This window comes from Vicugna pacos, chromosome 21 (assembly GCF_048564905.1).
Source record: "Vicugna pacos chromosome 21, VicPac4, whole genome shotgun sequence".
In the NCBI taxonomy this organism is placed as follows: Eukaryota; Metazoa; Chordata; class Mammalia; order Artiodactyla; family Camelidae; genus Vicugna; species Vicugna pacos.
In genome coordinates, this window is record NC_133007.1 from 23,040,534 (window position 1) to 23,068,336 (window position 27,803).

At 42.8% G+C, this 27,803-nt stretch overlaps 2 protein-coding genes across 2 annotated transcripts in view; one reads left to right on the forward strand and one right to left on the reverse strand.

Moving 5' to 3' along the window:
* SPTA1 (spectrin alpha, erythrocytic 1) overlaps nucleotides 1-22,218 on the forward strand; it is a 55,502-nt gene extending 33,284 nt beyond the window's left edge. The window contains exons 26-51 of the mRNA XM_006215624.3: nucleotides 202-383; nucleotides 921-1,020; nucleotides 1,135-1,332; nucleotides 2,120-2,263; nucleotides 2,808-2,911; nucleotides 3,320-3,482; nucleotides 3,751-3,882; nucleotides 4,551-4,688; nucleotides 4,872-4,976; nucleotides 6,013-6,221; nucleotides 7,411-7,531; nucleotides 8,146-8,267; nucleotides 9,627-9,759; nucleotides 10,304-10,401; nucleotides 11,133-11,305; nucleotides 11,906-11,982; nucleotides 12,366-12,575; nucleotides 14,551-14,847; nucleotides 15,664-15,776; nucleotides 16,958-16,975; nucleotides 17,437-17,488; nucleotides 18,636-18,823; nucleotides 19,709-19,762; nucleotides 20,149-20,295; nucleotides 21,073-21,217; nucleotides 22,010-22,218. Of these exons, the coding sequence (XP_006215686.2) occupies nucleotides 202-383; nucleotides 921-1,020; nucleotides 1,135-1,332; nucleotides 2,120-2,263; nucleotides 2,808-2,911; nucleotides 3,320-3,482; nucleotides 3,751-3,882; nucleotides 4,551-4,688; nucleotides 4,872-4,976; nucleotides 6,013-6,221; nucleotides 7,411-7,531; nucleotides 8,146-8,267; nucleotides 9,627-9,759; nucleotides 10,304-10,401; nucleotides 11,133-11,305; nucleotides 11,906-11,982; nucleotides 12,366-12,575; nucleotides 14,551-14,847; nucleotides 15,664-15,776; nucleotides 16,958-16,975; nucleotides 17,437-17,488; nucleotides 18,636-18,823; nucleotides 19,709-19,762; nucleotides 20,149-20,295; nucleotides 21,073-21,217; nucleotides 22,010-22,135 (3,549 nt within the window). The 3' untranslated portion in view covers nucleotides 22,136-22,218. The remainder of the gene's footprint in view (nucleotides 1-201; nucleotides 384-920; nucleotides 1,021-1,134; nucleotides 1,333-2,119; nucleotides 2,264-2,807; nucleotides 2,912-3,319; nucleotides 3,483-3,750; nucleotides 3,883-4,550; nucleotides 4,689-4,871; nucleotides 4,977-6,012; nucleotides 6,222-7,410; nucleotides 7,532-8,145; nucleotides 8,268-9,626; nucleotides 9,760-10,303; nucleotides 10,402-11,132; nucleotides 11,306-11,905; nucleotides 11,983-12,365; nucleotides 12,576-14,550; nucleotides 14,848-15,663; nucleotides 15,777-16,957; nucleotides 16,976-17,436; nucleotides 17,489-18,635; nucleotides 18,824-19,708; nucleotides 19,763-20,148; nucleotides 20,296-21,072; nucleotides 21,218-22,009) is intronic.
* A 3,194-nt stretch (nucleotides 22,219-25,412) lies between these two features.
* On the reverse strand, nucleotides 25,413-26,360 carry OR10Z1 (olfactory receptor family 10 subfamily Z member 1). Its single transcript, XM_006215623.3, has one exon. The coding sequence runs from the start codon at nucleotides 26,352-26,354 to the stop codon at nucleotides 25,413-25,415; it is 942 nt and encodes a 313-aa protein (XP_006215685.2). The 5' UTR covers nucleotides 26,355-26,360.
* Nucleotides 26,361-27,803: the final 1,443 nt, after the last annotated feature.

The following is a 27,803-nucleotide window of genomic DNA, read 5'->3' on the forward strand; positions in this document are numbered from 1 at the left end:
CATGGTTGTGTCAAGGCTGACTACTTCAGGGACTTATCACGTGTACCAAAGGGTTGGCATTATTTTATAAAGTAGAAAGATGCTCTTGTACCTCACCCATGTCTGTTTGGGGAAGGAGCACCACCAGGGCTCAGAACGCTTCCTTTGCTAGGATTCAAGTGTGACTCTCGGCTAATTGTCAGAGTGCTTGCGCCTCCCCAGGTGGCCACACTCGGGGAGAGAGCAGAGCAGCTCAGTGAGTACCACCCAGATGCCGCTGATGACCTGCAGAGGCGGCGGATGGAGCTGAACGAAGCCTGGGACAACTTGTTGGCGCATTTAGAGGGTCGTAAGGAGAACCTACAGGAGGCCCAAAAATTCTACCAGTTCCTCAGCCAGGCCAGGTAAAGCTCTAAAGGCAGACTTCTACCAGGTGGGCAATTTCCACGTTCGGCCCATGAGTGGAACTTGTAGGGGAAATCTGGGTACGCGTGCTCTTCACTGCTGGCTTTGGAGGGTACCTCTACATCCAGACTGTACCTCCAGTAAGGCGCAACATTTTCCGGTCGTGGACTATGTACCAGTTCAGGATTCCAGGGTCTAGTTCCAGGGTCGGCTTGTAGGTGCGACACGTGGGCTAATCACTTGCATTCTCTAGACCGACTTCCTTAACTCCTAATGGAAAGGAAAGAATTCTGAGTGTCCTACACAGAATTATTGCAAGAATTGAAAGAGATAATGTATGTGAAGAAATTTTCAAATGCAAGGGGCTGGTATTATTCAGTTAGACAGTGCGCACCACAAACCTAAGATCTGTGAAGCGTGTAAACCAGATAGAAAGTGTTGATCTGGAAATGTTTTCTAGAGAGGAAAAATCCCAAGGATAGACCACTGCAAGCTGCACAGTTTTGGTCTCGATCTCAATATGCCTATTTCTCCAGGGACCTAGAAAATTGGATCAGTGACATTCGTGACATGGTATTATCACAGGAGCTGGCCGAGGATTTAACTGGCACAGAGATCTTGATAGAGCAACACCAGGTATGGCTATAAAAGCCATAGCCACCGATCACATGACCTCACAGCCTTCCCAGATTTTGCAACTTCGGTGAGATGTCATTGGCCTCACCAGTCTCGTCCCCCTTTTTCCCACAGGCCCATCGTGCTGACCTGGATGCCAAGGTTCCCACGTTCCAGGCCCTAGCAGACTTAGGTAGAGAACTTATAAGCAGTGGGCACCATGGCAGCCCTGAAATTAAAGAAAAGCTTCAAGCTGTCCTACTAGGGAGAGATGAGTTGGAGGAAGCTTGGGAACAACGCAAGAAGATGCTAGATCAATGTCTGGAGTTGCAGGTGCTGAAAATTCCCGGTTGTTAGACATTTTGGTTCTTCTGTGCAATTTTACATGGTTCATGCAGGTGTCCGCTTCACCAGACTTCCATGCCGTAAGCCTGGGGGCATCTCTTGAGTATCTGACATTGTGTTGTCTGCTTTGTAGACTGATCATGGTGATGTTCTTTGCTCTTACCTCTGTTAAAAAAGCCAAACAGAATGAGGGTCAATCCCAGAGCATGGGAGTATGAAATGGGGGTGATTATAACTTATTTACTGATAGAGAATTTGACCTATTGTTTATTGAGAAGCTACTTGGGTGCACAGCCCTGGGAAAACAGAAGTTAATATGATAGTGTCCTTTTTCCTGTAGTGAAATTAGACACATAGGCAGATCATTCTAGTACAGTAAGATGATTATTAATAAAATGAAACGTACAAGTGTTTTGAGGCTATAGAAAAGGGAGTGATTAATGCTTTTGAGGGAAGGGAATGAGAGGGTCACAGGCTACCCTGAGAGGCAGTGTTTACCGGAGTCTTAAAGAAATAACTGGTCAGTATTCACCATGTAAAGAATATGGGAAACGGTGCCCAAAGAATGGAGTGTAGCTTATATGAAAATGTAAGACGTGTTTTCAAGGGAGAGTAGACGTTCCAGCACAGCTAAGATTCATGGCATGGATGTTTCTTGGAAGAATATTAGCACCGTTGATAGGATTCCTTACAGCAATGCCATAGGACGGGGTGAGAGCATCCCCTGTTTACCTGGAATGAGTACACCACATACATTGAACTTTATTCTCCATAGTTGTTCCGAAGGAGCTGTGATCAGGCTGAGAGCTGGATGGCGGCACGTGAGGATGACCTGAGGGCAGGTGACAACAGTTCCTTAGACACGTTGGAGGCGTTGATAAAGAAACGTGACGATTTGGACAAAGCAGTTACTACCCAGGTAATAACGACTAATTCAACAGTTCCCAACGATAACTGTTAATACTGATTATTAATACTAGCAACAGAAATTCAACACATGTATGTGGTTTTGTGATATGTAAGTATTTTAATTTCCATTTGCTTTTTACAGAAAACTCTGAGGTAAGACTGCGGCTCAGTCTTAGCCAAGTCACACGTGACACTGGGCTTTTTTACCTTAAATCCAGCTTTTAAAACCTGACTTTTAGAATTGGAAACTATTTTATATACTGTCCAACATCCCATCCGATGAGGGAGTCGCGCTCTACAGTGGCCGTGGGAAGTGTCCGTTCCACAGGAAGCTCGGTACCACCCCAGTAGATCATCCCCCTATCGCCATTGGCGTCTCTCCTCTTGTCGGGTTAAGACCCACCTTCCTTTAAGGCACTTACCTTTTGGCCTTGGCTTTGTTCCCCTTTTGAAGCCACAAAGGATACCACTGTCCTCTTCCAGGAGGGAGTCTGGGATGGCACCAAGGGGCTAATTTCCCGGGCATCTGGGCTCCTCCTCTTTCCTTTGTCTAGGAAAACAAGATCACTGGACTAGAACTTTTTGCTGAACGGCTCCTAGATAATGACCACTATGCCAAGGAAGAGATTGCTGCTCGACTCCAGCGTGTACTGGACAGGTCAGGCCTGAGCAATCATTTGGGGAGCTCTAGGAAGACATAACAAAGTGACCTCTTTGCTAGCATTGAGGGTGGGGGTAACATTCTGAGTTCTTCTCATTTCTAAATGCTTAAAACTATCTTGACAATTTGGGAAATGTTCTGATCTAGACTCACAGAATGAAACATTTGGAAGGTACCTTACCCATGATCTGGCTTAATCACTGTATTTCATATCTGAAAATAATGAGACAAAGTTATAAAACATATAAATATATAATAATATAACTATGTTTGTATGTATGACTTATAAACACACAAATAATTTGAGGAGAAAGCTCACGTTGGCAGATGGGAAGGTTCAGGGAGATGGCGTCAGGGGTTGGCGGCAGGGTAGAGTGCAGAGAGTGATCTAGCCCTGTTTTCCAGATGGAAGGCTCTGAAAGAACTGCTGATCGCTGAGCAAACGAAACTTAAAGACTGTGCTGACCTCAAACAATTCTACTGTGACCTTGAGGACCAGGAAGAATGGATCCGGGAGATGCTGCCCAGAGCCTGTGATGAATCCTACAAAGACCCCACCAACATTCAGGCAAGCTCAAAACAAGAATGTTGGAGAACTGCAGCTGCAACATACCCAGATTGTTGGGTGAATGGGCGTCTCGCAGCACGGAACACTCCCGTACCGTTCAGACCACTGTCCCTGCCTGCAGGAGCTTCTGAGTCTGTGAAGGAGTAGGGTTTTTCAGAAGTCATCGTCACTTGGTTATGACAGAAACAGTAATTCTTCCTTTTAAGTAGAATTTATCTTATCTGGCTTCCTAAATTAGGTGGTAATTTAGTTTCTGCTTTCCCTTCAGATAAAATATCTGAAGCACCAGACCTTTGAAAAAGAGGTCCGCGGCCAAGAAGAACAGGTGGAAAGAGTCATCAACTCAGGGAACGCTCTGATTGAGAGGAGGGCATGCGATGGCAACGAAGAGACTGTGAAGGTAGGGGCTCTGCTTAGGATGGGTTTCGGGCTACAGAGGCACATGAAAAGAAATCTTTTACCCTCTTTCAGTGTTTCCACGTGAAGGGATGTAGACTATGCTCTGTGGTTAATGGTCTTCCCCTTGATTTTTGCACAAAGGAGGAGGAAACCAGTGATGCTCAGACCTCATCACTCCCATCATACTCAGCGCCTAGAACTCCCAGAAAACTTTAGACTTAATCCTTATGTGTTATTAGCATTGCTTTATATTTTCTATCTCTGCTGCCAGCAGTTTTGGCATTTAGGCATCAGCCTCTGGAATCAGCCCAGGGTCCTTTCGTCACACTTTTCTTCTAATACCTCCTGCTGCTTTCCCAGATTAAGCATAACTGGTTTAAAATGTATGGCATTTGGGGGTGGGGGAGGGCATAACTCAGCGGAGAGCACATGCTTAGCATACGTGAAGTCTGGGTTTGATCCCAGCACCTCCATTAAAATAAATAAATAAATGAACCTAATCACCTCCCCCGATAAAAAATAAAAATAAAAAATTAATAAAATGTATGACATTCAAGTACTGGCGGATTTTGACTTCTAGTACCTAACTCCAGAGCCTCCTTACGTTATCTTTTTAAGTTGTCACAGGACCCTAAAGACCATAACAGTCCCTCAATTTGGGGGGGTTAGGGTCAAGTAGAAGAGTTGAAGAAACACTGGAATGATTTGCTTGAGAAGACAGCGGACAAAGGACAGAAGCTCGGTGAAGCTAGTCGCCAGCAGAGGTTTAACACAGGCGTGCGGGACCTTGAGTTCTGGCTCTCAGAGGTAATTACACCTGGAAATGGCGGAGGCGGGGGACACTAATACATACTTATCAGATAAAGATAGTTTTGCATCAACAATTTCCTGACTCTTCTTTGGAAAAGTTTGGGGGCATAGTTGCTAATCTTGTTCTCCTTAAAGACAATTTTCACCTGCAGTTTTATTGTTTATCCCTCCCATTTTCAGGTAGAGAGACTGCTGTCCCTGAGGGATCAGGTCAGGGATTTGGCTTTGGTAAGAAACTTACTCAATCAGCACCAGCTATTGGAAACAGAGATGTCGGCCAGAAAGGTAAGCGGTGCTGGACTCCCACCCCTCTGGCCAGGATGGATAGAAATGTCTGTGACTTGTCTCTCTCCTGTCTTGGGACTCCATTTGAGAACACAGCGTTGCAAAACTGAACGTAGCGTTCTCAGCCAGAAGGCATCATAACCAGGTCAAATGCACGGGCTGCAGAGTCGTTACAACAGTCATTGTTAATCAATTAGCATTAAACTATAGATTCTAAGACTCCAGGAAGTGGATCCTAAAAACTGACTTAATAACTTTCTTATGATCCATGCATATATGCATATAAATATTTGATCTGGTCTTTGAAAGAACATGGAAGTTTATTTTACAGAACTACTGAAAAAAAAATCAAATGGGGACACGTGCAATGGAATTGAATTATTTATACATGCTGACAATTCTATGGAGAATTCCAGCTGTATCCTAGTATCAAGCAGATGTGTCCCGGAAGCTGTGATAGACATTCGGACAGGTGTTAACTCCACACTGGAGAATTTTATATTGTCACTTTTATTTGGTGACATAGATACCCTCGGAAAGAGTAAGAAGTCAAAGGCTTTCTAAATTCAGTTTCAGGACTTGATGCTATTCCCTGTGACATCACTAGGGGGCAGAGTTAGAATGAAAATAGACACAGAAGAGGCTGGATGTGTTCTGGATGTGACTAGCCTAAGAACATAGACAATAGAGCAGCTCTTCTTGAATATTTCAGTATCAGTCAAACTGTGTCAAGTTCAGCACGGTGAAGAAGATAGTTCTGTTTAGAGGCACAGCGTTTGTTCACCAAGGTCTTATTTTCTAGATGGGGAGGAAAAGAAAATATAGCCAAAACCGTCAGAAGGCTAAATGTATAGTTGGAATAATATAGCCATGCTGTCCAGTTTGCCTCCGGTCTTGCTCTTATCCAAACTCAGTTAAAAGTCAAATTCATTGTCTTCAAAACCCCGTCTTTGAACCTAAACCAGTGGTGGTAAAAGTCCAGGGTCTACTTAACACCTGTACTGTGCTATTCACGGAGAACACTTGGGCTTTCCAGGATGCACTGGAGGACCTGAACACGTTGGCTACTGATCTGATCTCTAGCGGGACTTTCAATACTGACCAGATTGTGGAGAAAAGGGACAGTGTCAACGAGCGCTTCCTGGCGGTCCAGAAATTGGCAGCGGGACACCATGAGAAGCTGAAAGAGGCCCAAGCCTTGTCTCAGCTCTTCCAGGACCTAGACGATGAGAAAGCCTGGATAGAGTACGTGCTGCCAGCTCGCCGCGCATGGATAATCCAGGAAAACAGCCAGAACGCCACCAAACGTGTTCTCATTTGATGCTGAAATTCAATATGTATCTGTTTCTTGCAGTTTATATTTCTTCTTAATCATATCTGCCTTAGCCTAAAATGAACATGGGTTTTATTTTTTCCCCAATTTTTTCCACTGTATGCAGACAGAGGGAGACAGGCATGGAGGGAGTGGGGAGGAGTTCACATACACTCTGGGAAGAAAATCAAGGAACCATGTATGTTTGTTTTAGATAATGTGCAGAAAGTGTTAATACTCATTCTGAGTAAGACAGCCGAGCACTTATAGCTTCTGGACTGATGAGATCATTGCCTTGATTCTTTCTGTAACCAGTGTTTCTAACATGCCACTGACCTTGACACTGGCCGGAAGTGTTACATAGTACCTGCTATGGTATTATTACTAATTCTACTTTTGTTGCAAAAAATATGATTAGGAAAATCTTAGCAAATTTAATGATTCGTCCTGTTTCCTATTTACCCTGCCTCATCATGGTCCTCTTCTACAAACCTGCTGATTCTTACTAGTAATTAATGAATTTGAGGAAAGAAATGTGCAAAGGGCAACAAGTATGACATTTTTTAGAAACAGCAAGATAATGTAATCTTGTCTGCTCAGTCCCTTACCATGCCTCGTGGTGATGCTTAAACATTTTATGCGCAGAGCCAATCCAACTGCCATGACTCCTGTAACATCAGCTCTTTATACCCATGTTACCTAAATTCACTACTGATGTTAACAGGCAAAAATAACAAAAGCCATGAAGGTTGTATGTGTATATATCTGTGTATATGTATGTGTGTGTGTAATTTTCACATTTTTTGAAATTTCACATTTATTGTAAGTTCTTGAGCAAAGCGAAGGTACACAGGGAGACAGGCAAAGGGACTAATGGGGAGGCTGCTACAGCTGTGCGTATGGTGGAGCTCAGTATGTTATTTTAATTTACATTGGCATAAGTCAAGTATTTTGCTGGAATCCTCTCCCGCTAATTAACTTTGTGATTACTGACACCAGAGTGTTCCAGAATTTACCACCACCCCACCCCCAGCCACACATACACTCTTTAAAAAAACCATTGTTTTAGGATGACTTCAGATGTCTAAGGTCTAAATTTTCTGCTCTCCTCCTTGGTCACAGGGAGAAGTTGTTACAAGCGGGATCCCAGGACTATGGGAGCGATCTACAGCGGGCTCAGAATTTACTGAAGAAGCACAAACACCTAGAAGGGGAGTTGGTGGCACATGAGCCTGCCTTCCAGGTGGGAATAGTAGAACATGAAACCTGAAGAGACAGAGATCATCTAATAGCACTCTTTCATGTTATGGATAAATAGGTGGGGGCTACAAGATGTGAAGGTGTCATGCCAAGATCGCATGGAGAGTTTATCACAGAGTTCACTAGTGTTCTCCTCCACACTTTGTTCCCTATGAATAGAAGAATTCTGCATAGAAGCCTAGGCTCTTCCCTGGAAGGAGCACTTTTAACAATCCAAGGCCCAGTTGTTGACAATTAGGATGCAGGTTGGGACATCTGGAAAAGCTGCACGTGAGCTGAGCCATATGGAAAGACGACAACCCTGAGTCTGGCTTGGCAGTAGGGTCACCCTGTGACCATGAATAATGCATAATGCGGGTCACGGAGTGTAGCCTTATGCAAGTGCCGAGGTATTTGTTCAAATACTTGGGGAAGTTTAGCATGCTAGGTCTTGTTGCAGCTTTCTTCATTCTCCCAGGAGGGTCAGGACCACCTCAGGTACCATGGAGCTTACAAATGATCTGGAGGCTGGGAAGGGATAGATGCTTTGCAAGGGAGCTATGGATAACTGGGGAGAGATTGTGGGGTAATGTGACACAGAGTGGGTGTATTCTTCAGAATGTGCTGGATACAGCAGAAAGGCTGAGAGACAAGGATGTTGTGGGGCGAGAGGAGATCCAGGAGCGGCGGGATCAGTTGATTCAACACTGGAAGCAGCTCAAAGAGTTGGCCAAGGCTCGGTGAGTTGGGGATAAGAGATCCAATTCTCTTCTTGGATTGCAGGTATTGGGTTGGTACTGAGAAGATGCTTAAGTGCTTTCTTAGCATTTCTCCCCAACTGCCAATCTCTATCTGTCTTCTAATTCCCAGCTCAAATGCCAAGTTTTCCATGAAGACTTTCCATGGGGAAACCACTTGCCCCAGGCAGAAATGACCACTGCCTCTGTGTTCCAAGTACACTTCTAGTCTTGCATTTACTTGCAGCTGTCTTCTATCATGGTTGCCCTACATATGTTATCCCTTAAACTAGATTGTTCCCCACATGTTTTACTTTATACATCTCCCCAGTGTTAACATTATGTGCATCACTTAGTAATAAAAGAATGAAGAAATATTTTTTCCATATAACCACGTAGCCAATTAAAACCATATAGTAATATAAGGAACAGAATAATTTCTGCCTGTAATTCCATACCTGGTGGCAGAAGGAAGGCATTTCCTCCTGGGACTTTATTCCAGGGAACTTTAGCACTTTGTGGTGCGGTGGAGCACTCTGCAATGCTCAGAGCAGAAAGAGACTCTGCTTCCTGGCTGTTATCCTCCATCTCTGAGGTCTTGGTACTTTTGTTTGCACAAGTTTCCCTTCCCCTTCCAAACAGCAGATGATGCCACAGAACTGAACTTCTGGGGCAAGTGTTGTTACTGAACCAAACTTTGGTTTTCCAGTCACCTGATGTGCGGCAAAGTCCTTCTATTCACATCAGGTTCTGGTGAAGGAAAGCACAACGTTTATGACAGGGCCAAGGCGAGGTGAGGGAGAGTGTGGCCGGGTGCCTGATCAGCTCGTGGACATTCCTCTGATTGGTTGGTAGTGAGCTAAGAGGGTGGCATTTTGGAATGATCCGTTTTCTGCCTCCAACCAGTCTGGGAGTCTGGTCTCTGTAAAAGCAACTCAAGATTGTGGCTTAGGATGTTATCTATAGCCCTTGAGCAGGAACTAAGATTCCTGACTTAATTTTATGGGTAAACTATTATTATTTTGTCTTGCTTGATTGCTTTCCTTTGTCTCTGCATTTTCTCGCTTCTCTGGTGAAATTTGCCCTTTGGAACTTGGGGAAGGCTTAGGAGGCTAAATTTTCTCTACTATCAACAGGCAGGGGACACGGGGTGGGGGTGAAGGCGTCTGTCCCTGGGAAGGCCCCACGGGGTCCTGCTTGGTTTCAAGCTCTTTTCCTTTTCACAGGAGATTCTCCTGGCTGACCAGTAGGCACATATCAGATTGTTCTCTGGTCCAGATGAACTGTGGCTGCCCTGTAAGGCTGTGCTACCCTCCCACACTCCCACTGCTATCTTTTGGGGGGTTTACTTTCCTGTTACAGAGGACTTCGGTTGGGAGAGTCCCTGGAGTATTTGGAATTTATGGTGACTGCTGAGGAGGAGGAAGCTTGGATCAGTGAAAAGGAAGCTATGGTTGCCCGAGGGGATTCTTCAGACACTTTGGCTGCTGTTCAGGTGAGTCACAGGCTGAATGGATCAACTTTTTTTTCTCTTTAACTTTGAAATGTTTTCTGAAGTAGAGAAATGTTTCTCAGCATTTTCACCTATAAAATTAGCATTAGAATCTTTTTCCTAGTGGAAAAAGATGTTCAGGTCAGTTCTTAGTATAAAATGTTCTTGATACTTAATATTTTTCTGCTAGATGGAATGTTTCATAGAATTATATAAATGTCAACATGGAGAAATTCTTATGTATTACCTTGATCAACACTCATTCCAAAATCCAGAAAAGTTTAAGGTCACATGGTAAGTTAGAAGCAATGTCACTTGTCTTCCTTTGGTTCTTTTTCTGGTGATTTTGCCTTTCTGGCAAGTGGCCAGTTTCGGGGGAGGAATTTGGTAGAGCTGTGCAGGGAGAAATGAACACTCATCGAGTCTGCCCATTTCTTTGAATCATCCCTAGTGAATGGCATCAAAGGGAATCAGAATGTGTGTGGAACAGGTTGTCTTGTCTTGAATCTTTTGATTCATTTACACAGAGCTTGACTCATTTACACAGAGCTCGCTAAAGAAGCTCCAAGCTTTGGAAAATGACTTTGCTGTCCATGAGATCCGAGTGCAAAATGTCTGTGCTCAAGGAAGAGACATCCTCAGTAAGGTGAGCTTCTCTAGGAACTCCAGGTCAAAAAAGTATTTTCATAAAGGGGTTAGCCTGAATATAGAATCATGGGTAGTGCTAAAATCATACATGGAACTTTAATAACCTCTTCTCAGCTGTCTTTTGGTTATTGTTATCATTCTCAGCAAATAATTATCTGTTTAATTGCTGTTTTCTGGAAGTGTTTTTTTCAAATTCTTATAGGTACACTTTTCAGATTAAAAAAAATCATTTATTGACACTAAATCTCATCCTATGAATAATATGGGATTTTAAAATATCTTATAAATGACTTGCTTTGGTCCTAGAGTATTGTAACAATGTGAAGAAATGTCTTTGTAAGCCTCTAGAGATGAAGACTACAAGGACACCTCTTTGTAATTTGAGAATCATTCTTTTTATAAAAAATAAATGCTTGTTTTAACAAAGCCTCAGTGATCTAAATGCTATACAAAGAACCCTAACCAGAGATGACTCTACCTTTTACATCTTATGCCAACCAAGAAGATCACACTTATGTGGACAGACATGAGAAGATTGTCCAAACGCTGGGGCGGAAATAGCCATCTGAGGCATAGATGAATAATAGAATAATTTCACTAGGCATAGAAGGGAGTAGCTATTTTTTTGGAATGAGAGAGATGAGAGCTTTTTAATAGTACTTAAAAATTTACATTTCTGGCTCTGGACCCCTCCTTAGTGTATCTGTCTCTCTCCTCCTTTCAACCATGGTGTTGCAGGAGGAAAGTCAACACAAGGAGGAGATTTCAACTAAGATAGAGGCTCTGAATGACAAGATCACTTCTCTGGCCAAGGCAGTAGATGCTTGGAAGTTACAACTGAAAGATGATTATGACTTTCAGCAGTTCAACTGGAAGGCTGACCTGGTTGAGGCATGGATAGGTACGACATGGGAGGGCCAGGGTCTTGGTCTTTGAGTTTGAGAAATGCTGATAAATTCCATTTATAGAATGGATCCTGGGGCTCTGTCACTTACCATGGAAGGAAAGGACGTCCCTTCTTCATGCACTGTATGCCTGTCTGGACACAATTACACCCATGCATGTGCAAACACCCACACACAGAAACATGCTGAGGGGATGTCTAAGTACTGTAATTCCGGAAGACATCTTCTGGGGGAGAGAGGGGATTGGTGATTTTACATGTGCTATTCAGAAAGATCGGGCCATGATGGCAAAACATTCTAGGACATAAGCTGTGTGTTTGATTTACTTATAGTTTGCATCTAATCTGAAGTTTTTCTTCGCTCTATGAAGCACTCAGAAGTCCTCTTGGCTCCAGATCTGTTTCAGTCAGTTTTATCCTGCATAAATCTAGGAAGACAATTCACTGGTCCCCACTGCCCCCGTATTCCAATGAATCACCGACTTTGTGAGTTAGGAGGCTCTCTTGCAGCCTCTAGTAAATATTCCTTTTCTCCTTACCAAGCCTGATGCAAGACCAACTATCTTCTCCTTCTTATTAATTATCTTTGCTCTCCAGCTGAGAAAGAAACAAGCCTGAGGACCAATGGCAATGGTGAAGACCTCGCTGCCTTCCTCACGCTCCTGGCAAAGCAGGTGAGAGCAGGGTTGCCTTGTTGATAGGCATCTGTGGGGTCTAATAAGTGATGTAAAAGAGTCTTAGAAAGGATGTGAACTGTAAGAAGGATTTAGTTTTGATTTGGAATATCATGTCATGCTCTAGTATTCCCTTAACATTAATTTTGCACCTCATCTAAAATCCAGTTTTAAAACATACACCCACTGGAATTTAACCATAATTCCAATTCCAAATGTTCACTGAAGTCTCTAAGTCTTATTTCCTTTTCCTTGGTCATCATTTAAACTCTTACCGAGATCTTACCTTGTCCATGATGAAAGACTGGTGGAACCAGGTGTGAAGGAGCCCTTGGAATCTGCGCTATGTTTCTGTTCACAGCTTCTCTGTGGGTCTTTCTCAGGACACACTGCATGCCAGTCTGCAGAGTTTCCAGCAAGAGAGACTTTCTGAGATAACTGACCTAAAGGACCAGCTGGTGGCTGCTGAGCACAGCCAGGCCAAAGCCATCGAGGAGCGCCATGCTGCGCTGCAGAGGCGCTGGGAACAGCTGCTGGAAGCCTGTGCAGCCCACAGGCAGAAATTGCTGGAGAAACAGCAGCCCTTACAGAAGGTAATAAAAAAAAAAAGTGATGAACCACGGTCAGCTCTCAATTATCTGTACCTCAGCCATGAAATCCAGAAATAGATACTGGAAACCGTGTTTAGCTGTAGACATTTGAGTGAGGACAATGCAAAGGATCAGGAAGACATTCTTAAGCATGAAATAATTCATTTTTTAGATTGATAGGAAGTGTTTGTTTTTTGTTTTTTTCTTTTGACTCATTTGTCAGTAATCCTGCTGACTGATAATGGAAGCCAGGCACATATAATGGAAAGAGGCAGGTGAGACGAGGAATAGATGGTCTTAGAGTTTGGAAGAACTAGTACTGACATGCAGGAGTCAAGGATGACCTTGTGTTGGTGTTTTTTTGTTTTTTTTTTTCTAACCCAATAAAGGGAACATTACACAAGTATAACTAATGTTCTCATCTTTCCTCACTGGGAGAGCCTGTATATGTCACTTCACATCTCTGAACCTTGCTTTCTCCATTTGTGAAATAGGGGAATATCACCACCATCTCTTGCTCTTGGATCTGAAAATGGGATATAAACCACTATGTTCTATATGGATATAAGTTATTAAAAGGTTCTTTCTAGTGGTGGCTGCTATGATATTGGATATTAATAATGGAAATATTAAAAATAAAGGAAGTCAGGATAGTCAGTGAGATTACTGAATACTTTTAAGACCATAGGAGGTATCGTGCCTGGCAACAAGTTAAGGTAGAGAGTTAGGTGAACTAGGAAACACACAAATAAAAACCAGTCTGGACCCTTAATTAATTTCTACTCTACTGGAAGACATGGAACCTACAGAAAATGAACCTTAAGTGAAAAATTAAAGCAATTAATGGGCAACTTTATATGCATATATACACACACATTCTCCATAGGAAGATACTACACTTTCTGATTTTATTTTGCTTAACTTTCAAACTGCAAAGAATTTCACTTTATTTTCTGATTATGAAATCTTCGGAAACTATTCAGTTGATCCATAGTATTATGAAAATAATATGAAGTGATTTATCGGTTTTCAGGCCCTTCCTATTAGCTTCTTCTGTGCTGGTCTATTTGAGCATATAGATCGCTTCTGTGAGTGCAGGGATGATGTGATGGTGTGCTGCCTTTGTAATCTCCCTTTCATTTGGGTCGGTTTTCTCCTCTTTAGCCCTCATGTTTGGTGAGGAAAGCCGATCTTCATATTTGTATAATGTAAATGTCTTTGAAAATACAATCTGCTTTGAAAATACAATATGATGTGTTTTAAATCCAAACCAGTTTTTCACTACCTACTGTTTGGAGCCGTCCATGCTGTTTCTCTCATTCAAACATTCAGAGCCATTCAGAGCATATGAATAACTCCGGGGAGTACCGCAGGGATAAGGGTACAGGTTAGAGGGGAAGAAATGGGTTTAAGCAGGAGCTTCAAGCATGAGATGAGCCCTGATCGAGGTTTAGAAGGAGCGTAGGAAGTGAACTCAGTATATACAAAAAGACATCAGAGAGGTGTGTTCTGCAGAAGATCACAGGAGAGACAGAAAAATGCCTGTCCCACAAATGATTTTTTTTAATTCAATTGTTTATCCACTCATTCATTTAAAACTTTTTCTTGCATGTATACCATGTGCCAAGTAGACTTGGAGCGCAGACTACAGAACAAGAAGTCGTGAAATAGTGTCATTGAAAACTACCCCTGCCGTGTTTAGAATCTTACAGCTAAAATAATCCTAGACGCCATCCCACCTCCTCATTTGTAGATGATGGGAGCCTTGACCAATGGTACAAAAAGAGAAAGTGCTAGGATCACACTGTACCTTGAACTCACATGTGTATCCCTCTCCATCTATTTTAGTTCTGCCTTCCTAGAGTGTTGACCCTGAAAATATTTGAAGACAGTCATTTTTTTAATCCTCAGTCTTTCTTTCTGCTGATAAGCTTTATCAAGAAAGATGGAGGTGTCTTTTTTTCCCCCAAATTTATAGGTGGAGGATCTATTCATGGAATTTGCAAACAAGGCTTCAGCTTTCAACAACTGGTGTGAGAACGCCGAAGAGGACCTGTCGGAGCCTGTGCGCTGTGTCTCCCTGATTGAGATTCGGCAGCTGCAGATGGACCATGAGGCCTTCTTGGACTCCTTGGCAAGGGCCCAAGCAGACTTCAACTATTTGCTCGATCTAGACCAGCAGATTAAGGCCTTAAATGTGCCCTCCAGCCCCTATACCTGGTTAAGAATGGAGGTGCTAGAAAGGATCTGGAAGCGCCTATCTGACGTTGTCAAGGTAACTCGGGGCAGAGCAGAGACTTCCTTTGGCTATAGTGAGCATGATCATGTCATTTAATACCCAAGTTTGGGGGCTTTTCAGAAGTAAAGCATCACTATTAATAATTATATTGCGACAGCAGTCATGAACTAGGACAATCTAAGAAAAATTTGAAAGTATGTTCATAATAGGTATACCCCCCAGCCCCATAGTTTAGACAGTCTGATGCTTCTGGATGTTGAGTGATGATTCAGGGACTCGAACACAGGCTCCAGGAGGTGGCTCTAAAAACGGATTATGAAAAGTTCATGAAGCTTGTACAAATCTTTACAGTCTATATACTCCAAGGCATTCTCTATTTTATACACACTCCAAAAGTGCCTTTTAATGTGTGTGTATTTAATTTCTGTCTGTCTATAATAATGTTCATGGAAAATATTAAAAGTTTACAAAGAAAAATTTCACCATAAAATCACCAGTTTTAGATAGCAACTCTTATTACCTTTTCCTTTAAAGCTACTTTTATGTTCATTTAAATGAAATTTCACCTGGAAAAGTAATTGAGAAGAGGAATGGTTTTCCTTTATTGCTAGCTTGTTTGGTACGGGGCTTGCTAATACCTGCAAGTACTTAAGGCAGGTTGCATGAGCTTCCTTCACCTTTTGGAGATGAGAAGAGGTGGGCTGGAAGAAACATGAACACACAGGCAATACTTCTGGAAGATACGTTAGATTTGGGAGAGGGGAGATGTGCAAGTGACCTTAGGAACTAGTTATTTTTCTGCAAAGAAAGATCTTCAGTGTGCACCCTACTATCTGTGATTTGGGATTTTAGGAAAGGGAGCAGGAGCTGCAAAAGGAAGAGGAAAGACAGGTCAAGAACTTTGAGATGTGCCAGGAATTTGAACAGAATGCCAGTGCCTTCCATGATTGGATCTTGGAGACCAGGTGTGCTGTGATACCCCCAAACTCTGGTTCCTAAGCCCCACATTCCCACACATCCCTTTCACTAGAGGAAGGAGATACATATCCTAGGGGAGAGGGGAGAACTCACGGTATTTGTGCTCTCCTGAAATCACCATATCCTACCTGTGCCCTACATTTGGAATTGACTGTACTCTAAATCGATCATTGCAAAACTGAAAAATGAGAATTTCATCCCATTGCCCATTCTGTATTCTCTCCTTGATACTCTCAGTTTCTTTTCCTCTAGTCCATAATTACAGCCCCAAAATAATAACAACCACTTATGTTCGCCCCTTTGTCCTTTACAAAGTAGTTCTATATCCATTACCTCACTTAACTTTCAAAGCAACCTTGAAAAGTGCACAGAGCTGATCTTATTACCTCTGTTTCCAGGCGTGGAAAGAAATTCAGTAGATAAATTGAATTGCTCAAGGTCACATGTGTATTTATTGGCACAAGCAGGGCAGAGTACACTGTGAATACCTCACAGCAGACTATTATGTTTCCTGACTCCTAAAGTTGTGATGAGAATCAAGTGAGATAATGTATGCTAATTGCTTTTATTAAGTGCAAAATATTCTATACCTGAAAATCACGTTTGTCACATCTTCTGGGACAAATGACCTGGAAAAGAAGAGACTTAGAGGGTGTAATAAATGAATAAATGGTCAAAGTTGGGAGACTATTCAGCAGGTCGGTCAGAATGGTGGAGTTTTGAGAGTTACAGTGTTGGTTTAGACAACCCATGATCCGTATTGTTCCTACAAACCCACTGACAAGGATAAATCAGACAATGAACAAAAGGAAACCTTGTATCATGGCTTAAAATAAAAGCCCATCTGGCAGAAGGTGGAGGACACACAGTTCATTGTCCTCTGCCTCTGGTGTTGGCCCCTCATCCACTGGCAGCAGGTGCCCAACACTGAGCTTATCACCCAACCCCTCAACTCTTCATCTTATAGCAAAGAGCTGCACAGAAGACTCTGCGCTTCACGGTGTGGGGGTCACTTTGGGAACAGTGGGTGGAACAGGTTCATACTTTCTGGCTACAGAGAATTTAGAATGTATCATAAATCTAACAAAAGAAGATCATTGAAGTAATCCATGCTAACACGTGATTTCTCTTTTCTCTTCTGCTTCTTGTGTCGGATGTCCATGTTCAGGGCTTATTTTCTGGATAGGTCAGTATTTTGTGTTGTCATGTTCGTTTTGTTATGTCATTCTGGAAGATTTGGTTAAGGGGGACTTAGCACTGAGCATCTGTATCCCATTGCAATCTGATGGTGCCTAAATAAAATGTGGGGTAGGAGGGGAAGCAACGTGTGTATCATTCTGGCTCTCTCCCCACTAGGCGGAGTCTTGCCTACAGTAGGTTAAAGGTATATCTGAGGGAAGCATGGAAGTCTTCTTGTAGGTGGAGGAGAACCAGGCAGCCTTACTTTCTTTCTCATCTGTCCAGCAAGGCTGCCACTAAACAGAAGGGTTTGGTTTTGTGAAAATTGGATGTTGTGAAAATTCATTTCTGAAAGGCCATATAACTTGGAAGAAGAACTTAGAAGTGTTGAGGCTTTGAGCTGGTCTGTGAGTGTAGAATATCGACCTCTGATACTATGAGTAATGTTTTCCTCTGGTTCTTAACTAGATCTTCGCTGAAAGAAACAGAAACTCTGGAATCCCAACTGGAAGAAAATATAGTAAGTAATGTTTCCTCATTAGCTCTGAATATTGCCAGAATTACAAGGAATGCAAGAAAAGCCACCTCACAGAAACTCTGGGGATGCTTTTAGGTAAATTCTCTGGCCTGAAATTAAAAAACCTCAGGTTTTGGTGCCAGCCCTGCCAACAGTTGGCATTCTAACCATCGGCCACGACTTCACGGACATGGTGATTGCTTAAATCTCAGCTTCAATTTCTGTATCTTTACAACGGAATCAATAATATCTCCATTATAGAGTTATTGTAATGATTAAGTCAGGGAACAAACGCAAAAGCTCCTGACACACCACGTGCAATATTGTCAGATTTCTGTTCTTTGATGTGGTAAGATAATAAAATTGGATTTAGATTGTCTCTTAACAATTGAGTGAAGCAGTGGGCTCAAACAAGTTTTCTTCACCTTATTTTCATTGTCGCCCCCGCCAGGAGAAAAATTTAATTAATTCAATTTAATTTCTTCCAAGTGAGAGAACTGAATGCTAAAAAGATGTTGTCAGGTAGGATTGATTTTTGAAGGGCCATAAGCCGTTGTGATATCTAATATGTTTTCACACCCACCTCCATCATCACAACCAATTCACTGCTCCCCTTTCTAAGGAAAAATACTCCCCTGTTGAGAAAGCATGGCCTAAATGCTGACATTCGGCGTACAGTGTGCCTGGGTGACAGAAGCATCTTGTGGAAGTCTGTCCAACCTGATGAAGGAGACTGAAGAGGGAATGCTGGGAGGTTTAAGTGGGCCTGAGAAACTCAACCACAATCAATAGTGTAGCTAATTCACAATGTAGATCACTGGGAGCTGATGATGCATGGATCCTCCCCATTTGCTGCATATAACTGCTAACCCTTAGATTTACATGTTGCAGGTTACCAGAGTGGCAGAGGCCATATCACTTAACCTTCCCACCACTTCGTAAATGAGGAACACAGAGATGACACTTCTTCTTCCGCTCCTGTTTTCCTGAGTAGTTCATTTTTTTTATAGAGGGCAGGAAAATTCCTGAAAGTAATTGAAAAGGAGCAATTAAAGGAAATATGAACCCATCAGCTTCTCATCTTCTGTATCATCCCTAGGCTTGGCTCTGGCACTCTGGATGACTGCCTCTCTTCTCTGTCTTTTTTCAGAGGAAGCAGGAGGAGATCGAGGCAAGGAAGCATCAGCTGACCACGATTGAGGAACTGAGGGACAACTTAGAAGAGGCTCTGGTCTTGGACATTAAATACAGCACCATTGAGCTAGCTCAGCAATGGGAACAGCTCTACCAGCTCGGAATGCAAATGCAACACAATCTGGAAGAACAGATCCAAGCCAAGTATTGAGAATCTGCAGCCAGGGCTGGGGAAAGTGTGGGTGGTGTCAGGCGTTAGGAACGTGACTCCAAGGGCTAAAGTTTGGGGCACTGGTTACAAGAGTTGCTTCAATGATAGAGCATCTATCCATCTCCAGAACCATCATTCTCTCTCTTTACTGACCCTCAGAATGACTATTTCTCTTTATTTGGGAGTCTATTGTAAACTGGGAGACAGTGCTCCCATCCCTGAGTCTACTCATTGCCCATTTCTCAGTCTATTCATCATCTTATGTGATCTCTTCAGAAAGCATTCCCTTTTGTGAAATTCCCTCTGAGATGTCTAGAAGGCAAGAAATATTCAATATAGAGCAGAAGAGAAGACTTCTTTTTTCCTAAGTAAATTAATTACATCAAAAGTAGCCTTGGTAACCATAGCTTTTTGGCATCCTTAATTATCTAGATCAGAGATCGGCAAATTTTTTAATGTAAAGATCCTTGTAGTAAATATTGTAGACTTTGTGAGCCATGGAGTCTCTGGTTTCACTGCCCAGCTCTGCTGTTGTGAAGAGAAAGCAGCTATTGATAGTTTATAAATGAATGAGCACAGACATATCCCCCCAAATGTATTTATGGGCATGGAAATTTGAATTCCATGTAATTTTTAACATTTAAGGAAACCTTCTTCTTATTATTTTCAATCATCTAAAAATGTAAAAACCATTCTCAGTTTGTTGCTTATAAAAAAGTTAGTGATTGACTGGTTTTGGTCCATGGACCACAGTTTGCCAACCTCTGAATTAGAAGACTTGACTAGCATAATAGTCACTAAAATTTCTGCTTCATGTGGCATATCTTCCACTATTTCTCTGTTTTATTTCATCGGTTAATTTTTGTTTTTCCTTTCAGATACACCAGTGGTGTGAGTGAGGAGACACTAGAGGAGTTTAGAACAACCTTTGAGTGAGTATAACTTCATAATTGATCGGGTGTTTGTTTTCAAGACAATTCAGAATGAATCTCCAAATAACCACATTTTTTCCCTCAATGTGGTTTAGTAGGATCTTAAATAAAGGTCTAAATATGTTATTTAGCTTCAAGCTATGGCTTTTAGTAGGTCTATGAGATTCCTGAACCTTAGGAAATACATTTATTTCATATTCTACATTTTATGCTTTTCCCTCCATTCGTTAGGTTAAAAAAAAGGTGCAGAAACACAGGCCACCTCCCCACACTGTCCTCTGATAATGTTATGACATGTTACTAAAGCCCCAACTGATACAAGAGCTATTCTCTTCCTTTTTAATCTGATTCCTTTCGAAGTTGGGAAAATATTGTTTTCTCTTTAGGCACTTTGATGAGGATCTGACAGGTCGCTTGAGTCACAAAGATTTCCGGTCCTGCCTGAGAGGGCTCAATTACTTCTTGCCCATGGTGGAGGAGGGTGAACCCGAGCCCCAGTTTGAGAAATTTCTGGACGTTGTTGATCCTTGGAGGTAGGAGGAAGACCAAGAACTAGACCATAGCAGGGAATGGGGCTTGGGTGGCGGCGACAAGCACAGGAAGTAAAATGATCCATAGAAGATGAAATCAACTCATCTGGAGAGTGGGAAGATACAGACTACCGCGAATGAATCGGGCAGCTTCTGGTGCCCTTTTAGGATTAGTTCAGAAGTTCATGGCACTAACTCCAACTCAGGCACCAGCTCTGCCTTTTGTTCAATTCCTGTTTTATTTTGACCTGTGAATTTCAGCTGGTTCTGAGAATGGAACTTGAGAGAAGAACTCCTTCCCTTGTGGGAGGTCCTAAGGAGACGTGGATCATTCGGAGGCCAGCTCCCCGGATGGGGCCGCTGTGCGCGTGTGAGGCTGCAGCAGTCATAGAGGGATTAGGTTACTATAAGGCACTAATTTTCTCTAGTACCAGGGACCAAAGACGACCAGAAACAGAGGTCTTCAGTTCAGTTTGAAGAGCTTGAGATACCTAGAGACTGCGGCTAGTGGGAAATTCCCAAATTCTACCCAGAGAGTCAGGCTGGATGACCTGTGTGGAAACAGAAACTGGAACTTAAGAAACCTTTTATTTGGCTGTGAGGACATGAGGAGGAGGGCGAAAGAGAGCTCACAGCCCGTAGGCTCAGAGAGCTGAGACAGAAGAGGCACTTGGAGAACCCAGCTTCCCTCTGTCTCTGAGATACTGAGTAGGGTGAGAAAGAAGCCTGCCTTCCTCTTTGTCTCGAGAGGACACAGTTCCTGATCTATTTCTCCTACAGGAAGGGCTATGTCTTCTGGAAGGACTACAGAGACTTCCTGATCAACAAGGAGTCAGAGAACATCAAGTCCAGGGATGAAATAGAGGATGCTTTCCAAGCCCTGGCAGAGGACAAGGCCTATATCACCGAAGAGGACATGGAGCAGGTCAGATCCCGGTTGCCTCCACCCTCATTATGCTCTCATCGCAATCTAGATTTTGCTCATCTCAGGCCTGGCTGCCTCCTGCAGGCAACTATCCTCCCCGCCACCATTTTTTGTTTCCCTCAGATGTTGTCATGCACTAGATATCATTTGTTTTGGTCGCTACCTCATGCTGTCTGGACCCAGCGCTAAAATCAGCAGTCAATCTCTGATGACTATCAGTGTTAACCCCACACGTGCTACTTGGGTTTTAAGGCCATTATTTTATCCTGTTTATTTAATAAACCAAATTTAGGGGATGGGATAAATTGTGCAGTCAGTGTCAGAGGGGATTCTTCAGTAAGAACTGAGTTGAAGAGATGAGTCGGTCTTACACATTAGAAATGGTAGATTTAGAAAAAAATTTTATTGAAGTATAGTTGATTCACAATGCTGTGTTAGTTTCTAGTGTACAGCAAAGCGATTCAGTTATACATACATATATATATTCTTTTCTTTTCCATTACAGTTTATTACAGGGTATTGAATATGGTTCCCTGTGCTATATAGTAGGATCTTGTTGTTTATCTATTTTATGTATGTATTGTATCTACTAATCCCCTCCACCTCCCCACAAAAAGACATTATTATAGATTCATGAGAAAAGCACATGATAGGACCAGGGCTGGTTGCTTCTTCCAGAGTCTCTCCACTTCCTGGGTTTAGGGCATATTGGAAGCCCCTGTTGGAGCCAGCTATTTTGAATCCCTATTACTACATCTTTTTACTGCATCTTTTTTTTTTTTCATGTTTCAGGCCCTAACCCCAGAACAAGTGTCATTCTGTACCTCACATATGCAGCAGTATGTGGACCCACAGGGCCAAAGCTACCCTGATGGCTACGATTATATTGGCTTCACCAATTCTTATTTTGGCAACTGATAAGCAGCTTTTCTTGGGTCGTAGAGAATCTTGGTGTTGTGGGAAGTACTGGGGGATGAAGGAGACAGGCAAGTATGGAGGGTGGGAAGACAGTCTTGTGTGTGTGTGTGTGTGTGTGTTGCATTTATTGCAGGACCTGAAAAAATTGCAAGCTTGGGAGATAAAGGCATTAACAGAGTTGGAGAAGATGGGTTTACTTTGTACGTAACTCATCACTGCTGAGGAGTGTTAAGCAAGGTCTCGATTTTTATTTGTTGGGTTCTACACATCTTTATTATTTTGTTTTGTTCTGATTATAGAATAAAGTATTTCCTTTTTTAAAAAAGAATTTTTGACATTCTTCTTTTTTAATAGGGCAATGTGAAGTAAAATGTTACTGACTCAACTGGGTTTCTATATTTCTGAGAAATGTACTGTCATCTAAATACAGGCAGCTAAATATACTGTAAATACAAGCCATGGTAGTCTACACATATACGATCCAAGATAATTTACAGTGTTCCCTGAGCTTGGAATGTATTTAAATTCTTACATTTAAAAATGAAGATATTTGATATTTTGGGAAACCCCAGTATTTTCTTCTGTAAAATGAAACCACACAGAGAAGCCCAGCATAACACCCATTTTCTTCTTAATCTGTCCATTCTTCACCCATTCCCATTAGAGTGCGTGCCACCTTGAACTACGTAACAAATATGGTAGGTTGAAGTGATACTGCCTAGAAACTCCAAATAATAATAGATGGTTATATTGTGTATTTCTTGTATGGCAGGATCTAAAGACTTTATCTTAGTCATCGCAAAAACAGGCACTATTCAATCGACACTACTAAAATTCCATTTTGCAATTGAGAAAATAGAGGCACAGAAATGTTGAAGAACTTCCTCTAGTTCACACATCTAAAACATGGCAAAGCTAGGCTATAAATCCAGCAAGTGTGACTCTCCAGAGCGTCTCGGCTCTTTAAAGGACATTGAATCGGGCTTATGCGGTCATGTTCACATCAGAGGGACTCCTGCTTTGTTATGGGTGTATGTGTGTAGGTACCTGGGAGGAGGATTTGTTCTTTTTAAACACACGGTCACATTCTTAACCAAGGGAGGGGATTTGAATCACCGAGGGAGACTTTGTAAATGATTTCTGCCTACCCCTACCCCAGACCAACTGTGTCAAGGTCTATAGAGATGGCTCCTAGGAACATATTCTGAAAGATCCCTGTGCGAGTTTTATACCAGTTCAGACTTAAGATTACTATGTTTGGAAGGTAGCTAGAACTTTGCATATTACTTATCTAGAAGAACTGCATGAATTTTGGAATTGAATTTGCTCAAAAAGCCTCAGTGCGATGAGGGGATTACCTTCAGACTTAGTGAAAAGGACCTTAGAGTAAATAGCTTTTCTCCCCTGATTCTAGTCCTTTCTGTCATTACTTCTCTACAACCTAGTCTTTTGTCTTGTACTTGCTTTCTTCCCCCCAAATTTGATTTCCACCAAATTCTAACTAAAGGATGTGTTTCTTCCCTGAGAACATGGGATAATATTGATTCCTCCCTGAAAAAATATCCCCCCAATGTAAGTTCTTCCCTCTCTCTTAAGTCTTGTTCCACTTCTAATTCATTGATGAATGACATGAGTGCTACATTTTCAAGATTTCTCATGTTTGCAGTTTCCTTCGGTTTCCGATGCCTCTATCCATGTTCAGGTCTCTTTGCCTTTCTTTAGGATAATGACAATGGATTCCTTATCGTTCTCCTTGTCTCTGTCTTCTTCCTGCCGAGATTTAGCATCCTCTCTGCTACTGGGTCAATCTTCCTAAGTCACTTCCCAGATTTGACTCCACTCTCTGCTCGAAGGTTTACTGTGTCCTATCTTCCACTGCCAAAAGCATCAAGTCTGAAGTAAGGTATTCAGCATGCTGTCCACAAAGAAGTCTTAACGCAAGTTAACTTCCCACATCATTTGTGAGACATTTTCAGTCCCTCTGGACAACTCACCAAATTCTGTAATAGGCCTATATTCTCTTGCCACTGAGAATTTAGTTATTCTGTTCTCTCTTCTTAGAATACACTTACTTTCTTTCTGCTTACTGCACTCAAAATTCACCCATTCTTTAGGAACAAGTTCAAGTACTACCTTAGACATGAAGCCTCCTCTGAGTGTCCATGGAGAATGACATCTCCCTAAACAAGAGCCAATGTCTCTTTGCATAACACATTCTCAATAGTAGCAGCTGACATTTACTGGAAGGTCATTATGATCCATGTATTGCACTAAATTCTTTATATGCATGACCTTGTTTAGTCAACAGTGCAAAACTGTGAAGTTACAACCATTTCGCAGATGAGGACTTCAAAGCTGAGAAAGGTTAAATAAATTACCCAGAGTCACACTGTAAGTGGCAAAAACGTGTATTCAAACTCTTACCTGAAGGCTGTGTGAATACCTTTACGGATCCCTAAGAATTCCTGGTATCACGCATGACATATTGTAGATGGAAAGTGAAATAGGCAGGATAGAGTGTCCCCACCACAGAACCCGAAGAATGGTGTCCATGCTAGAGAGTGACCCAAGTGCTGAGGTCCTGGGCGCCCAAGATGAGGGGGCCACTGGGGAGCAACGCCAATTGTCAAGCAAAATAGGAAACAAACATCTCTTCTGAGATAGAATCCACTCAACTGGGAGAGCCAATTAAAAAGAAGGGGGAGAAGTGAAAATGAGCCAGAGACAAAGAAGACAACAACATCAAAAGATGAAAGATACCCAGTGGGAGGAAGAACATAACAACTGACCTTTCCATTTAGCAAAGCACTCCAACTGATTTGCCAGCCTGATAGTCACTGAGCTTCAGATCTTGGAAGAACATTTTTGGTGAGATAGCCTAATTATGTAATGATTTTAGAACTCTCCACAGTATTCCTGGCAGGGCCCCAGCCAGCCCTGCTTTGCACTTGGGCACTCCAAGCTCCTCTCATCTTCTTCAGCTCAGTTAGAAAATTCTTAATCAGTTGGGTTTCAGGCACTAGGAGTGGCCTCTGTGAGGCTGAAAGTGAAAATTCAGATTCTGAGCTCAGTGTGAGTTCAGCACAGTGAACAGAGCAGGAAGCTCTGCCTGCGCGCTCCAGAGCAGCCCTGGGAGGAACACAAAGACAGAATGAGGCGCTCTCAGGGAACTGGGGATGGGGCAGCTGCGGCCCAAGACCCTGAAGATCTGGTCGGTTGACCTTGGCTTCTGCTGTGTCTGGCCTACGCAGAGGAGACTGTCCCATTAGGGCAGTTTTCACCCTTTACCCAGCAGTTGCCCCTGGAAAGCATTTCTCAGGGCTGTCTGCACAGCCCGATTTCTTAGGCTATAAATGATGGGATTAAGGAGAGGTGTCACCACAGTGTAGGTGACAGCAATAAGCTGGTCCCGCTCAAGAGAGTAACTGGCTTTGGGCCTCAAGTACATGAAAGAGGCACAGCCATAGTGAACGATGACCACTGTGAGATGTGAGGCGCAGGTGGAGAAGGCCTTCTTCCGCCCCTCAGTGGAGGGGATCCTCAGAATTGCTGCCAGGATGTAGGTGTAGGAGACAATGATGAAGGAGAAGGAGACCACGAGGACCAGCAGGCTGAGGATGAGGACCCCCAGCTCACTCAGGCCTGTATCTCCACAGGCCAGGCTCAGCACTGGTGGCGTGTCACAAAAAAAGTGCTGGATCTCATGGGAGCTGCAGAATGGGAGGTGGAAAATGACCAGGGTCATTCCCAGCCCAAAGAGGTACCCACTCAGAAAGGAAGTGCCAACCAGCTGGGCACAGAGGGTAGGAACCATGCGGCTGGCATAGCGCAGTGGGGTGCAGATGGCCACATACCTGTCAAAGCCCATAACAGCCAGGAGGAAGCAGTTGGTACAGGCCCACGAAGCAGAGAAGAACATTTGAACAGCACAGCCCACGAAGGAGATGTCCTGCCCACCCCTAACCAGGCTGGAGAGCATCCTAGGGATGATGCCCAAGGTATAGCAGGTCTCAGAGAAAGATAAGAAAGAAAGGAAGAGATACATGGGGGTGTGCAGATGGCTGTCCAACCTGATGAGTACAATAATGAAGACATTGCTGGTCAGGGTGACAAGATACAGGGAGAGGAACAATGCAAAGAGCAGGGGTTGCAGTTCCCCAAAGCGAGAGAAGCCCGTGAAGACAAAGCCCTTCCAGGAGGTTGCATTGGTCTGCCCCATTCTGAGTGGTACCCCTGATGGGTTCGACTCCTTCTCCCTTGCCTGCGGACGCCTAGCTTCTTTAGAAGGCAGGATGATGCGAGTTCTTGTTTATTTGTACCTGTTGTAACTCAAAAAGAAAGCTCTGATTTAGGAAGCAACAAACTTCAGAAAAATACTTACTACCTTAGACATACAGACGTATGGATCCATTCTCACATGTGTTAAGTGCATTCACAAATACAAAGATACACAATATGCACGTATGTGCACACACACATTACTATACATATGCAGGCACAGATGTATATACACACCACATGCAAAGCACTCACTCATAATTATGCACATTTTGCATGTTCAAAAGTATGCCCATTAACGACCAAATCCACAAATATATCAGGCATTCAGGTACATTATAAATGCATATATATATTTAGATAGCACACACATATGTAGATATGTACACCACAGACATTTATATCAATGTCATACATACACTGCCACCCAATACACATGTGGACACATACACAGTACCTGTCAAAACTTGATGTTGGGTGCCTTGATGGATATTATTTTATAGATCAAGAAACAGAACCAAGAGGGTGAAGTGACTTTCTTGAAGTCACAAAAAACCAAGGCAAGAGAAAAAAGTGCTTTGGGTTCTAATCTAACGTTTTCCTCAAACAAGGATGACTCTTCTTAGACATTGTGGGACATTCACTAACATGAATACAGAATAAGAAATGGTTTGCGCAACAATATCCCTTGTGTCTATAACATCCTTCCCACGGCCCTTTTTCATGTGAGTCTATGCAGAACCCTGAAGGAAGAATCAGGGCTCTGGGCAAGTTGCATGTCCCTCAGCCCAAAGATCAGCTGTCGGGCTCCACTGTCTTTTGGAGGCTAGCCAAGAGAGGATTCTCCACTCACAAGAAAAAGCTCACAGTGGGAAAGTCCTGCCTTTCAGCAGCTGTGTACTAGACTGACCCACAGCAGGCCTGCCTGTAGGAGAAAGGACCTGAGATGCATCTCAGAAACTCCTATTCTGAGCAAAGACTGACGTTCCAAGTGGTATCAGGGAAACACCCCTACCCCTGTCCCCAGGTGGGGAATCATATCTGTTTTCACCCAAACAGCTCCTCTCTCTCTGAAGGTTCCCCAGTCCCAGTGGGTGCTGTTTCAGGAAGCGATCTACTTGTGCTTGTCGTTAACTAGGAATACTCTTCTGGGAAAAGCAGACAAGGAAATGTGAAGAAAGGGATGCTAGGATTGTGACCCAAACAATCATTTATCTATCTATTTTGTGCTAAATTTTGTATCATGTTCACGTGTTAAATCTATTTTAAAATTTACAAGGACTTAGTAAGAAAGTGTTAATAGTTGCATTTTATGGAAAAAGAAAATGAACCTGACAGGGTGTAAGCGATCAGTCCAAGATCACAAAACTTAAAGTTGATACTTTTAAAT

Bases quoted from the DNA above. Each gene is read 5' to 3' on its own strand.
- OR10Z1 (XM_006215623.3), bottom strand. From the start codon at position 26,354: ATGGGGCAGACCAATGCAACCTCCTGGAAGGGCTTTGTCTTCACGGGC.